This window comes from Pistacia vera, unplaced genomic scaffold (assembly GCF_008641045.1).
Source record: "Pistacia vera cultivar Batoury unplaced genomic scaffold, PisVer_v2 Contig65, whole genome shotgun sequence".
NCBI classification, from domain to species: Eukaryota; Viridiplantae; Streptophyta; class Magnoliopsida; order Sapindales; family Anacardiaceae; genus Pistacia; species Pistacia vera.
Window position 1 is genome coordinate 300,881 of NW_022196501.1, and position 15,058 is coordinate 315,938.

The window sequence follows — 15,058 nt, forward strand, 5'->3', positions numbered from 1 at the left end:
AATACTTTTCAGTGTTGAAATTTTAAACGTTCAATTTCAATTAATAAATTTTGACGGCTAACACCAAGTCCAATGCAATCAACATTCAATACCCGTTTCTGATGAGAATTACATAAGTGTTTTTTTTTTATATTTATATATGTACCATTTCATCATGTATATCTTGGAAGGAAACAGAAATTGGCTTCTCTTCTGGCCATGGCAAAAGACTTCCAATCGTTTCCCTTTGGCGTCCCTGATTCAGTTTCGAAACCTTGTAAGTACTTAAACACACTCACTCTACAGTAAAACACTATATTTCTGTACTTACAATACACTGAGCTTCTTATTGTCTCATGAATTTGCAGCTCTCTCCAACTTTCCACCCATGACGGCAGAGTCAGGATCCTCTATCTGTGTACCAACATCTAGTATTGGTAAGTATATCTACTTACTCTCACACACAAATTTATCTATATATATATATAGACATAATTAAGCTTCATTCTCTTCTTAAATCGCCGCCTCGACAACAGTTCCACCATTACCCTTCACCATTCGGAGTTCTGCTTCAGTACCTGGTAAGTATTTCTAATCTCGATCACTCAAATATGTTAACTGTTTTTGCTTCCCCTTTGGATCGTCACCTGTTAATTAGTCATCTACTTAAAAAACAGCCATGACAAGTACTGTTTCAGCACCCATCAACCCTTGGTGTTTCGGTTCAACACCAACTGGTAAGAATTTCTACTCTCCTTCAGTCACACGAGTATGTTTTAAGTATCAATACTTCAACATCTAGTAAGTAAATATATGTTGTGTATGTATATCACTTTGAGCTTTACTCAATCCTATGTTGTATGTCTTCTCTCTCGTTCTCTAATATAATAATGGCAACCATGTTTCAGCCGTGGATAACAGTGGAGTTTTTGGCACTAAAAGTAGCAAACAAAAAATGAAAAAAAATTCTCGTATACGTCAACAACTGTCTCGAAGTGAAGCGCCCCCCGTGTCGACACAAGCTCCGGCAAATCAGTCGTCTCCTTTTAGTTTTAATAATAGTAGCACAGCCGCTATCAGTACAACTGCATCTCCCAGCTGTGTACTCACAAATGCTGCACCAGCACCGGCCTTTAGGTCTTCATCAGTACAGTCATCATCTCAGACAAAATCAGACTATGGTGATTCTTCATCTTCAGTTGAGGTCAAGCAAAGGAAAGCAACAAGAGTTGAAGCAAATAAAGAACCAGTGAAAAACTCGCCTTTACCATTGACAACGGTTACTAGAATCTTGAATGGAATACCTCAAAACCCACATTTTTATCAACTTCGAAACTTCTCTGAACTAACACGAGAGAGGTTAATATCTACATGGGATCAGATTTTTGAAGAAACCGTGAAGGAAATTCATTTTTTACAAGATGTGGATTTTTGGGTCAAGGCTAAAAGACTTTGGCAAACGATGGAGGAGTTGCAAAATGTAGGGTACAATTTGATACCACTGAGGAGAAGATTGGTGGAGTTAACTGATGTTATGATTGAGCTTAAGTTATCACAACTTGAAATAAAAGGGCTAAAGATAAAGGCTGAAAATCATAGAATGGAGAAGAGTAGGCTTGAGAGTTTGATGGTGAACTTGCAAGCAATGGCCAAGAAAGAAGAAGACTGCATGGAGAGTGTGTTGATTGAGGCTTCAAGGTTGGAGAATGATTTACCAAAATTTGGTGGGGTCTTCACTAAGCTAGCTATGGAGTTACAATAATACTATACTTACAAAGAAATCTTACAAAGATTTCTATACAAAGTGAGGTGGCAAAAAATGAATGGAAGAGTGAAATAAAAAGTCAAACTTATTAAATTCACTATTCCATTCATTTTTTGACACATCACTTTGTATAGAGATCTTTGTAAAATTTCTTTGTAAGTGTAGTATTACTCATGGAGTTATTGGAGCCATTGTCGTTGACTCATGATTTAGTACTCTGTAACCAAGTCTCATATTAGTGCATGTAAACTCGATCTTAAGGTTTGTGTGGTTAAAATCAAACTAAACCCCCTTTAGTATCAGTTTTACTCACGCCCCCTGCCGTTAGTCACTTTCCGTTAGTTTTCACATTGAATAGATGAATGATCTTAATACCCTCACCCTCCCTTGAACCCCACCCTTCTTCCTCACCATGCCAAGCAACTCCCCACTCCATGCCCAGAATCCTTCAACTGGTCCCCTGCACAGCCCACGCAACACTGTCTCTAAATTTCAAGAGTAATGTTGCACTCACAACTTTTTTTTACAAACTTTCTCTCACAACCTTGATGTGACAGTTCACAATTAGTCAACCGTAATGTATCAGGTGAGACCTATTACAAGTTGGCCAATTAGGAGTTAAATACATCAGGATTGTGAGACGAAGTCTATGAGAAGTGGTCGTGGATGTAGTATTTTTCAAATTTGAAAGAGGGAAACTCTTTTCAAAACTCAATCAAACAAACCACAACTACACAAATTTCACAAACAAAACAACAAAGAAACCCAATTCAAAGCCACTCACTGCAACCATAACCACTCAAACAAAAACCATTGACTCTCCCCATAAATCATTTCAAAACCCAAGTCAACAAACCACAATTACAGATTCTAACACATAATTCACATCACAACCCAAATTTCAAGAGGGAAACACCATCAGAAAAATTTGAAAATACAAAGGAAATTTGTGGCAGCAGGTGCGTAGGGCTTATTAAACAATCACTTCTTTCAATTTTAAAACAATCGTGCATTTCTTTAGCAACTACATCCAATAATGTTAGGATATTACCGCAGTTATTTAGCTCGTATCCCCAGATTGAAATGATTGAATTCCTCCTACAAACACACGAAGCAAATATATGAACTAATTTATAAATAGAAATGGAAAAGAGATGTCCATATGATTTACTAAAGCGGATCGGTATTGCCTATGCAATGAAAGAAAATCAATAAGAACTCCAACCTGTCTGATGCCCAAAATTGAATTTTTGTGACAAATTAATTGCTTAATTACTAATTAGGCTACGTATAAATGTGATGTTGGGGCTGAGCAAACCTGGATAATTAGCATTAGGGCAACTGCAGCATCACGGAGAATGCATTTGAAATTTAGTATCAAATAATATTTGTATGTTTTATATTTAAAAATAAATAAATTTTGAATCCAAATTCAGATTTTTAGATTGTGCACTAATTTCATAATGCACATAAAACCCCAATTCGATCACGATATCTTTACAAATCCCAACTTTTGGTTTTAATTTTCTCCCTGTTTGTTTAACTTTTCCAACACTATTCTATCCTAAAAAATAAAAAACGTGTTTATTTTAATATTGTTCAAAATCCAATCATATTCTATTCAACTCAAAACATTTAACAATTACCTTTCTCAATAAAAGTTTATAAATTAACAAAAACACCTTCACCCACCTAAGCAACAGTCGCTCGCTAGTAACCAACATCGACCACCAGCCGACACGTCAGAACGACACAGGAGTGGCTAGATCTGGTCGATTATGGGTCGATCTATCTGTTTCTAACCAGATCCACCATGGATCTAGCCGAAAACGACCAGATCTACTGCCAAAGATCTGGCCGTTAACAAATGTCATATCTTGGCCAGCGTTGATGGCCAAACGATAGCCAAGATATGACCATCATTAACAGCCAGATCTTTGGCTGTAGATCTGGCCGTTTCCGACCAGATCCACGTTGGATTTGGCCAAAAACGGCCAGATCGGCGCACGAACAGCCAGATACAACCAGTCGTGCGCCATTCCAGTGACTTCTGGGCACCGTCCAACAATGGTGGCCGGCTGCCGACAATCAGTTAGGTTGGTAGGGGTGTTTTTGTTAATTTATAAACTTTATTGTGGAGGGGTGTTTAGTAAATTAACAAATGTAAGGGGTTAAAATAATCTAAATATTTTCAGAAAATGTTTTCCAAAAATGTACTAAACACATTCTTAAAATACTATCATATTTGATTAAATCTTATCCTATCCTATTCAAAATATAATATTATTCAGAAAAGTGTATCAAATGGAGCCTTTACTTTTAAAAAAAAAATATTGAAATTACTCTAATTCTCCTTTTCCCATCACATTTACTCAAACATTTGTTAACTGCAGGGACTAAATATAGTTTTCGAAATTGTTGTCCCCAACTTAGGATTGAAATTTTATTCTCCCTTAAGGTGCGTTTAGTTCAGGGAATGTTAGATTACTAGGAATGTTATATAAATGGAAAGTTAGATTATCTTGAAGATTATTGGAAATATTTAGGGAAATGTGTTTGGTTAGTTGGAATAAATTGGTGGGTATGTTATTTAAATTACTAAATTGCCCTCATTTTTAAATATTAATATAATATCATTTTTATTATTAATTTTTGAATAATTTTTTTAACCCCCAACATTTCAGATTTAGCTAAAACACCCCAACTTATATAAAACTTTAATTTGTAACAAAATCACCCCGACCCACCCCAAGCCATTGCCGACCGCCAGCCACCACAACTGGGCACCGCCTTCCGCCACCTAGAGTTGCTGATAGATTTGGCCATTAACGGATCTAACCAGAAATGGCTACAATAGATCTGGCCATTTCCTGCCAAATCTATAGCCATCTGACCATTTTCGGCCATCAATATGGCTGGAAGCGACCATATCGACATCTCCCGGTAGTGGCCGATGGTGGTGGTTGGGTGGCGGTGATAGTCTGCAATTTGTTTTAAATATAAGAATATTATTGTTCAAAAACTTAATTAAACAAGAGTAAAATTGCAATGGTAGATTAATGTAAATTGATTTTAAAAATGGAGGTAATCAGATTACTTCCAATATTATCAACAGTAACTACTATTGGTTTTTGAAGATTATCGAAATTTTATATTACTTGACAACCAATCGTGATAATCAAGTAATATAAGATGACCTTACCTCAGTAATCCAACATTACCTTCAACCAAATGCACCCTTAGTATTTAGGGTCTTTCCAAATGGCAGTAGTTAATTAGTGGGTTAATACACCGAGAAAGTTCGGAAATAGCCACTTACACCCCCTTACACTTGACATTAGTTAAATTGGCACATAAAAGACTCAAACCCTTGACCTCTCAAAATTTTTTGTGAAAATATTTTATGTTTAATTATCAAATTTAATATATTTAAAATTTTCGTATTGAAAATTATTGAACAAAATTAAAGTTAATATATTTAAAATTTTGACAAAGATTTTTTTTTTTTTAATGACCGGTGTGTCCAGGCCAGCTTACGTGCACCTTAACTAATTCTCGGGGCCCATTGAACACCTTACAAGCCTAATATTTTAAGGTAAACCACAAATTATGGTAGGTGGCCGCCTGGCCGGTGGTCTTAAGGCGGTTTGAATCAGGAAGTCAATGAAAAAAACAAACATTTTTTACAACTAGACCAACCTCTTAGGGTTTGACAAAGATATTTTATTAAAGAAAATATTAAATATTTTTACCAAAATTCAATTACAAAGATATTCCTATTAAAAAGAGTATTAAAATTAAAAAAAAAATTGAAATTTAATAATATTATAAAAATTTATATATTTTAAATATAACTTCTACGGGGTAAAATTTAATATATTTTACAAAATTATAAATATAATTTAACAAAAAAATTAATATACTTTAACATAAATGTTCAATAAACTTTTTAAAAAAATGTTTAATATAATTTAGCATAAATATTAACTACATTATAACACAAATTTTAAATATAGTATATATTTTAATAATTTTTGGTATCTTATTAGGTTTCTGTTTTAAAGAAATGTCCTTGCAATGAACTTATGCAAATGTGTTTGGGAAACTGGTTGAGCAATTAACATTTTGATCTTGAAAATTAAATCATGGGCAAATTTGTAATTACACTGGTCAAACTTGGTCTTCCATTTTTATCTTGGCAAATAAATCATGGGCAAACTTATAATTACACTGGTCAAACTTGGTCTTTCATCAATTTTAAATGTTAATTATACTTAAGTAAGAAGGAAATAGAAATTAAAGGTTCTTTTCTTCTGGCCATGGCAAAAGACTTCATCTTTCCCCTTTGGCGCCCCTGATTCAGCTTCCAAACCTTGCAAGTATTTAAACACACTTTAAATTAAAGGTTCTTCTACTTATTCACTACGCAAATTATACTTCAGCAAGAAGGAAACAGAAATTAGCTTCTTTACTTCCAATCTTTTCCCTTTGGCGTCCCTGATTCAGCTCTCTTCCACTTTCCACCCATGACGGCAGAGTCAGGATCCTCTTTCTTTGTATCATCATCTAGCATTGGTAAGTATATCTGCTTACTCTCACACACAAATTTATATATATATATATATACATAGACATAATTAAGCTTCATTCTCTTCTTAATTAGCTGCCTCGACAACAGTTCCACCATCACCCTTCACCATTCGGAGTTCTGCTTCAGTACCTGGTAAGTATCTGTATTTCTAATCTCGATCACTCACAAATATGTTAACTGTTTTTGCTTCCCCTTTGGATCGTCACCTGTTAATTACTCATCCACTTAAAAAACAGCCATGACAAGTACTATTTCAGCACCCCTCGACCCTTGGTGTTTCGGTTCAACACCTACTGGTAAGAATTTCTACTCTCCTTCAGTCACACGAGTATGTTTTAAGTATCAATACTTCAACATCTAGTAAGTAAATATATGTTGTGTATGTATCACTTTGAGCTTTACTCAATTCTATGTTGTAAGTCTTCTCTCTCGTTCTCTAATATAATAATGGCAACCATGTTTCAGCCGGGGATAACAGTAGAGTTTTTTGCACTAAAAGTAGCAAACAAAAAATTAAAAAATTTTCTCGTATACGTCAACAACTGTCTCGAAGTGAATCCCCCCCGGTGTCGACACAAGCTCCGGCAAATCAGTCGTCTCCTTTTAGTTTTAATAATAGTAGCACAGCCGCTATCAGTACAACTGCATCTCCCAGCTGTGTACTCACAAATGTTGCACCAGCACCGGCCTTTAGTTCTTCATCAGTACTGTCATCATCTCAGACAAAATCAGACTATGTTGATTCTTCATCTTCAGTTGAGGTCAAGCAAAGGAACGCAACAAGGGTTGAAGCAAATAAAGAACCAGTGAAAAACTCGCCTTTACCATTGACAACGGTTACTAGAATCTTGAATGGAATACCTCAAAATCCACATTTTTATCAGCTTCGAAACTGCTCTGAACTAACACGAGAGAGGTTAATATCTACATGGGATCAGATTTTTGAAGAAACCGTGAAAGAAATTCATTCTTTACAAGATGTGGATTTTTGGGTCAGGGCTAAAAGACTTTGGCAAACGATGGAGGAGTTGCAAAATGTAGGGTACAATGTGATACCACTGAGGAGAAGGTTGGTGGAGTTAACTGATGTTATGATTGAGCTTAAGTTATCACAACTTGAAATAAAAGGGCTAAAGATAAAGGCTGAAAATCATAGAATGGAGAAGAGTAGGCTTGAGAGTTTGATGGTGAACTTGCAAGCAATGGCCAAGAAAGAAGAAGACTGCATGGAGAGTGTGCTGATTGAGGCTTCAAAGTTGGAGAATGATTTACCAAAATCTGTTAGTGTCTTCACTAAGCTTGCCATGGAGCCATTTTAGTACTCTGTAACCGAGTCTCATATTAGTGTATGAAAACTCGATCTTAAGGTCTACGTGGTTAAAATTATGAGTCATGTTGAATCTAGTTTCTGCTCTTTGATGAATACTCCTTAGAACTAGCACATTTCAGGCTAGGATCTTCGGTTTTTTTTTTAAAGGTTTCTCTAAGCATGATCCAAACCCAGAATGGAATGGAGAATATTATTTATTGTATCACATGCATTACTCAGATTTTACTTGTTTAGCGAAGGATTGTGTTCAGAATTTGATAGAGTGTGTCAAGAAAATATTATGAATAAAATGTTAGTGGAAAAGCCCAAACCCAAGCATGAACTGAAATTTGTGGGTTCACAGCCCAACCTAAAAAGAGAGAAAAACTTATATGACAGCACGAAAAGAAATCAAAGATAAGAGAATTGAAGTGATAGACATTCAAGTGCTATAAATTAAGTCACAATAAAGATTGACTCATAATTTAATTTTGTAAACTCTCTCTTACAATCTCGACGTGGTAGTTCATAATTGATCAGATGGAAAAATTCATCAGAAATCAATTGCGAGCTGTTATGTCGGGATTATAAGATTAGATTGTAAGTGTAGTATAGTTTATCAAACCAAGGCTTGAAATTTGATTATGATAAAGCCGATAAGGAATAAAGTGAAATGAATTGATATATGATAACTATCCGGGGAGATAGAGCTATAGTGTCTTCTTTACAACTAAAATGAAAGTCACTTTTCTCTAAGCTTTTATGTATACATCTTTTATTTTATACATGAATCAACATGCTTTACAATGAAAAGGCATTGACTATATGAAAACATGTGATGCTTATACTCTCTTTATCTTAACAAAGTGCTTTTACCTTAAAATTACTTTTTCTAAAGTTGTTTGTTTAAAAAGCTATGCAAAAGCAAACAAGATTTATACAATCTTATTGGGGACAAAAGGACTTTGTACTCTTCATATATGCCATATTGGAAAAATTTACCTTCATCCCAAGTATAAAAACAAATAAATTAATTAAAATATAATTTGACTAGTCAAAGTGATGTAAAAGAGGGTATGATTGAGCAAGAAGACAAGCATAAGAGTAATGGATTCATGTGGAAGGGAGAATCCCAATTATTAGTCAAAGGACGTGGTTTAATTTGGATTATTAAGTGTAATTATCTGTTTTGGATTCATGTGGGCTCACATGCAAAGAGCCTAGCAGAAGCCAGTCCAATCTTTTAAGTTTAACCCATGTGCCCAGTTGCCCATTTGAGATTTTTCTTTCATAACCGGGGTGTCGGGACAACTTATATGTTATTATGATAAATCGGCCCAAGGTTTGAATCCAAAAACTTAAGAAGGAAGCAAACCTCCTTGACCACCCAACTACTTGAGGTTGGCTCATTTGAGTTTTCTTATAATCAAGATGGAAAAATTATAGGCAAAACTTAATAAAATCATAGCACAAAGTAATGGTTCTAGAATTGGAGATTTTGTAAATATAAACTTTGCTTGAATACAAAAAAGAACATCACTAATTCACCATTCAAAATCATCTAGTAATTTTTATATAAATGTTGAACCAAAGAACAAAAGAGGGCAAAATACAGCAACCTACATATACGGGGAGATGGTGAAGCTTCCCTGTTTATATACAAGAGAGAATGTAAGAATGCTGTGGTGGAAATTTGGGAAGATTTCAGGTTCAACAAAGTTTAGAACCATACTCAGTGATGTGTTGTTGCAGGCGTTGGGGGCGGGCACTGATAGCACTTGGCAAAAAGTCCAAATGTGTCGACTTGTTTGATGAAATTGGTCATGCTAGCCCACCCGCCTAATCCGAAGCCAACGACAAATACCCATACGACCACAAATGCGTTCACCACATACACGGCTGTCCAACTTGGGAGGAAGAAGGGAAGCTTCTCTTCTGCATTCTGCTTAGACAAGACCAAAATGTGTCAACTTGTTTCACTGATATAACAGAATTTAAGGTACTTATATTTATGCCTTTAATGGCAATCATGGTGATGGGTGAAAAAGGGTTTACATCTAGTTGATATAAAGAATTAAGATAAGTAGGTTGGGCTGCCAGCTACTTCTGGGATGTGGTTAGTAAAGGAGTATAATTTATGAAAATAGCAGAAAACTGACAAGGAGATGCCACCAACCTTATCTTTGGTTCATAAATTTGTATTTTCAAGCATTAAACTCACTAGTGGGCCTAGAACTGAGTGATATTGAGAGTACAAGTCCTACAATATGAAACTAGCTAGAATCATATCCGTAAAACAACTTGATTTGTACAATCCTGTAAAACATGGAACAGAAGATGCCCTAACTGTAAAGCAATGTGACCGATAATGCAGTGATTAAGTATATCAAAGACCAGAACGCATTAGACAAAGGGCAGTATGGTATGTATATTGGGTAGAAATATGGGACCAGTTATATACCTTTCGAGCAGAGGCTGATCTGTAAGTGAGCATATGGGCTAAAGCAGGAATGATGTAGACGGTGAAGCTGACCAAAAGAGCCCCCACAGCAGAGTTAATAGGACCAAAGAAAGGAAATATAATGGCCAAGAACCATATAGGTATCACCACAGGTAACCGGGCAAGTGCCCTCAAAAATATGCTCTTTGTGTCATGCATTCCCAGCACTTTCTCCCACACAAAATATAATGGAGTACACGCAAACCCAAATGTTATAAACTGCAAAATACATAAGCCAAGATTATATTTCCGTGTAGGCTACATATAAATATGAATGTCGGTGACTTTTGACATTATGAGCAAACCTGGTGAATTAGCATCAGGATAACTGCAGCATCACGCCATCCACTGCGTGGAAGCAGTGAGAATGCATTGGAATGGGTGAGGAGCTGGTCACCAAATGCCCAGTAAACAGCAGCAGCTGATGGAATGGTTAGGGTAAACACATAAAGGGTGGCAAGGAGATATATGTACTTGAATTTCTGAGGCTTCCACATAGCGTGCATAATTTCTCTGTAACATTAAGATCATAAATTACTTATTTCTACACATAATAATTACTAGTCAACATTCACTCACAGCCATTTATTTACTTTCGAAAATCTGGGACCAAAATGAATATTGTGGGGCATCCATATGGAGACCACTTTTTAGTAAGGGAACACAATCAAGATCCTCTGAAAAAAGAGGAAAATCTTCAAGTAAAGTAGCAGAGGAAATGAGGACCACCCTCTGGAGTAACAAGGATAAAAACCATCTAAAATCATGAAGATAAGTGGTAATTTTTTGTATATGACTCGCCGGAAGTCAATTGACTAAAATTTTAAAATCCACGTAACAGCAGGACTTTTTGTATACAGCACCACACACACACAAAATAAAGCATATGACTGACTAATCTGAGGCACCAAAATATGTCAAACGAGAAATCGACTCTTTGGCATTTGCTATACAGATGGAAACCATTTTCTGATACTAATGAGTCTATCCAAAAAGTTTTGTTCAAATTTCAACAATAAAAAATATTATTGTTTACTTACACGGTGACGGCATGTCCACCAAAAGTGTAAAGTATATTGGTGGCGCCTGTGAAATACAAAACCAATTTAGATGGGCCTGAGTGAGTTACACCATCAGTCTGCAAAAAAGTAAAAGAAAAAGGGGTCAAATCCGACGGCCGAGAAGCAAAGAAGACACCAAGAAAGCATCAGGGCAGTTGAATCAATTTACCTGGCCATGAACAAGGGCTGCAATGGTCAAATACCAGGCTGTGTAGGTGGTCATACCAAGGCCAAGAAAAGACCAAATTCTGTAGTTGTGAAATGAGGGGATGAACACAGTGGTGGCACAACAAGCTCCAAAGATATAAGTCCATGTCCTCTTATCTAAGTTGTCATTTATGTAGTATATATTACTGGAATCACATCAAGAAATTTACCACAATTCAATAGATGAAGTTGAAGTAAAGAACACATAATGGCATAAATTAAAAATGTTAATAAAAATTTTACCTTGCACAAGCTATAAGCTGGATGACAGATCCAAAGAGGAGAAAAGTACAATTGAAGGCTAATCCAGCAGCTTTCCAGTACGGACCCAGAAGACCATCCAGCACTTCAAACCACTGCAGGTTTTGACAAAACAAGTGATAGGAAATTGAATTTAGAAAACAGTGTTTTTATTTTATGAAAATGTTGTGGTGATTGTTCTTGAAAAACTAACCTGTATGACGTGGTTCTTGAAGCTGACATTCTCTTTCTCCTTTCGGCTTCGGTACTCGACATAAAGAACACTGATAAGATAAGCCGTCCAGCTTCCTAGAATACCGTAAAATATCTGCAATATAATGCCTGATAGCATTCCCAGTTGAGAGAAAGAGTAGGGAAGAGTCAACAAAACCTGAGCAACCTGCAACCACCCAAAAAAAAAATAATAAACAACAATATTTTTAAAGCTAAAACTAGTTGAAATGATAAAGAAGTGTTAAGTACCTGGTTTGAGGCACAGCTAAACCAGGCATCATATACAGAACCGCCATGCCAAAGAAAACTTTTGAGGCCAAACTTTGAGTGATCTTCCATAATTTCTTCATCTTTCTCTTCATGTTGATCATTCTCGTTAAAGCTGGTGACCATGTCTTCCTCTGCTTGTTTCAGTGATAACATTTGCTTGAATATATAGATCTGCAACACATGGCAAAACTTATTAAAAAAACAGACACTTAAAACAAACCCAGAAATCAAAATCAATCAAAACTCAAACCTTAGAAACTTATCCTCTCAACAGTGTATATTATGAATTAGGCTTGTGTGTTGCTTGTGATGTATAAAAGAAAGTGAAGGTTAAAATATACTCTTTTCACGACAAATGTGTGACCACTTTGCTTCTCTAACTCTCCTTCTAAGGAAAGAGACACAGAAGGGATTATCTAGCTTTACCTTTTAAAGCAACAATCCAGAAAATATTGCCACCCGTTTAGCTCAGCTCTTTCGGTTTTATTTGAGACTCAAAAAGAGTTTCAGAAAACCATTAAAAGCTTACAAGAAAAAGTACTCCTCGCAATCTTAAATGACTCCCCCCTCTTAAATTCTCCTCTTTAACAACAAGATTAAACACAACAACAAGATCTGACAACAGGCCAAAAAATTAAAAAGCACCTGAGGGGGAAAACAGAAGAAGTGTTTTCAGAAACAAAGAAAACAATTAAACAAAACAATGTTATATTTTTGGTTTTTGGTTTTTGCCTGCATGCTTTATTTAACTTGGTTATTATACTTACACTGAGACTCTGTTTCTGTTAACAGCTATAGAGATCCTTGAGCCTCTATGATCTATCACTGTACTTGCTTTGTTTAAATACTCTATTTTCTTTTTCTTTCTTTCTTTTTCTTTATATTTTTCTGTTCTGTTTGTTTTACTGTACTGGACTGTATAAAAAGACCGGGGTCTGCGTTTGTTTCCTTTTTTCTAAAAATACTATATTCCTATCATGAAAGAAATTGCAAGTTTCTTTTCCTATTCTAAGAATCATATAATATAATATTCAAACCATTTTAAACCTTATAGGTTTGTTAATTTAACTAAGCACCTCTAACAAATTTTTTTTTTATAAATTGATAAAAACACTCTTATCTATTCATATTTGTCAGATTCCGACAACCACCATCAGAAGGTGGCCGAAATCTAACGTACTACCGACTAGATATGACTGTTAATGCACTAATCTGACCAAAAAAGTCAGATCGGCCACATCTAGCTATCAATGATGACTAATATATGGCCATCGTTGTCCGTCAACGAAGACTATATCTTTGGTCGTCAACAGCTAGATTCAGTCATAAATCTGACATTTTTTTGGCCAAATCCGTGGTGGATCTAGCCGAAAAAAGCCATAGCGGCTCATGACTGGCTAGATCTGGTCGGTCGTGGGTAATGAAACCAGATTATGGCAATGGTGGACGAAATCTAGCAACTATGGGTGGATAGGGGTGTTTGTATCAATTTATAAACTTTTCATTATTGAGATTTGAGGATGTTTAACTAAATTAACAAACATAGGGTTTTTTTTTTTTTTTTTGTTAATTTTTAAATCTACCTCGTAATAATAACCCAATTCAACTTAACAATAATGATTCAAAAATACTTCTCAAAATAACAAAACAAAATATTTGTAACTAATTTTGAAGATCCCAATCCTTTTTTAACTATCTGCATTAAATTTTTATTAATGCAGTCCCCCTACAATATCATTAAAAATAAGTCAACTTAATTATTTTTTTAATGAAATTAATGATTCGATTTAATCTTTATAATGTTATGCATTATAACGCAATCGTATTTAATTTTGATATAATCTAATTTAATCCCAAAAAAAATTAATCAATTTTGATGTTTTAATTATGATTTTGTGTATGGTCCAACCCAAAATCTCACAAGCAAAGTCATGTCAATTTATTCTTATAATACGACAACGTTGAGTGTATAAATACATCTTATTTATAATTATATTTTTTTATATTGATATTATCAGAAGTTCATAATTTTATAAGCATAATGTAATTCATAATTGGGTATTATTGAAAAAAAACATTATAATTATAACTTAATAATGAACATTTATTTTATAAGCAATTATGAATTACAATTTTTTTTTTTTAAATACGCAAGTTAGCTGTCAGTTAAAGATAATTAATCATGATACCGTAGATTATAATTTATAGAAATTAAAATCTATGAACATTTTATTTATCACTAAAGTTTTAAACCAAAATTAATTGAGAACCAGCTTCTATTTTTTTATGAATATAAAAGTCAACTATATTAAGATTTAATTAATTCCCGGTTTGTTAGTTTAATTTTGGGTATAATGGAAATTTCTTATTGCTTAAATAATTTATTCATTTTATACTTAAAAGATATAGATAAAGATATGGTGTAATATTTGGAAAGATTACTCTATAATTGTTATTTATTCTCTTTGTTTTTTATTATTATTGGAATGGTTTATTTCTTAGTAAAGCCTGTTGGTTGGGTTTATTTACGGATTAAAATGGTTTTTAAAACCATAAGCACTTATGATTTTTTTTTTTTTTTTTTTTTTATACTTTTTTTGGTAATGTATTAGAAACCCTTACAAGTTTTAAATAATTGTTTACGCTTAAAAAGCTCAAAATTTGAGTTTTTTTTCTAAGCTCTTTGATCAAAGTGTTAAATGTAAAAATATATGTTTACTATTTATATATTTGACTTAACGTATTCTTATATTAAAGCTCTTTTTGGTAGATTAATACTCTTTTACATTTTCCTAACTAAACAACTAACAACATTTTCATGAAGTTATTTCATAATTTCTCTTATAACTTCTGCTCGAAGAAGCCTAACAACACTTTAAAACTTTCTCGTTAACATTTTTTT

General features: G+C 34.3%; 1 protein-coding gene across 4 annotated transcripts; it reads right to left on the reverse strand.

Moving 5' to 3' along the window:
- Window positions 1-9,187: 9,187 nt before the first annotated feature.
- On the reverse strand, window positions 9,188-13,059 carry LOC116111765 (auxin transporter-like protein 2). Of its 4 annotated transcripts, XM_031397909.1 has the most exons (10): window positions 12,583-12,841; window positions 12,136-12,327; window positions 11,867-12,052; window positions 11,656-11,768; window positions 11,375-11,558; window positions 11,185-11,282; window positions 10,450-10,657; window positions 10,106-10,363; window positions 9,377-9,586; window positions 9,188-9,293 (listed from the first exon to the last, which is right to left on the reverse strand). In XM_031397909.1, the coding sequence occupies exons 2-9, from the start codon at window positions 12,307-12,309 to the stop codon at window positions 9,377-9,379; spliced, it is 1,431 nt and encodes a 476-aa protein (XP_031253769.1). In that variant the 5' UTR covers window positions 12,310-12,327; window positions 12,583-12,841; the 3' UTR covers window positions 9,188-9,293. The 4 variants fall into 4 exon arrangements, with proteins under 4 accessions (XP_031253769.1, XP_031253767.1, XP_031253766.1 ...); XM_031397907.1 differs by lacking the exon at window positions 12,583-12,841 and adding an exon at window positions 12,924-13,059 and having other exon boundaries at window positions 9,188-9,586; XM_031397906.1 differs by having other exon boundaries at window positions 9,188-9,586.
- Between the last annotated feature and the right edge of the window lie 1,999 nt (window positions 13,060-15,058).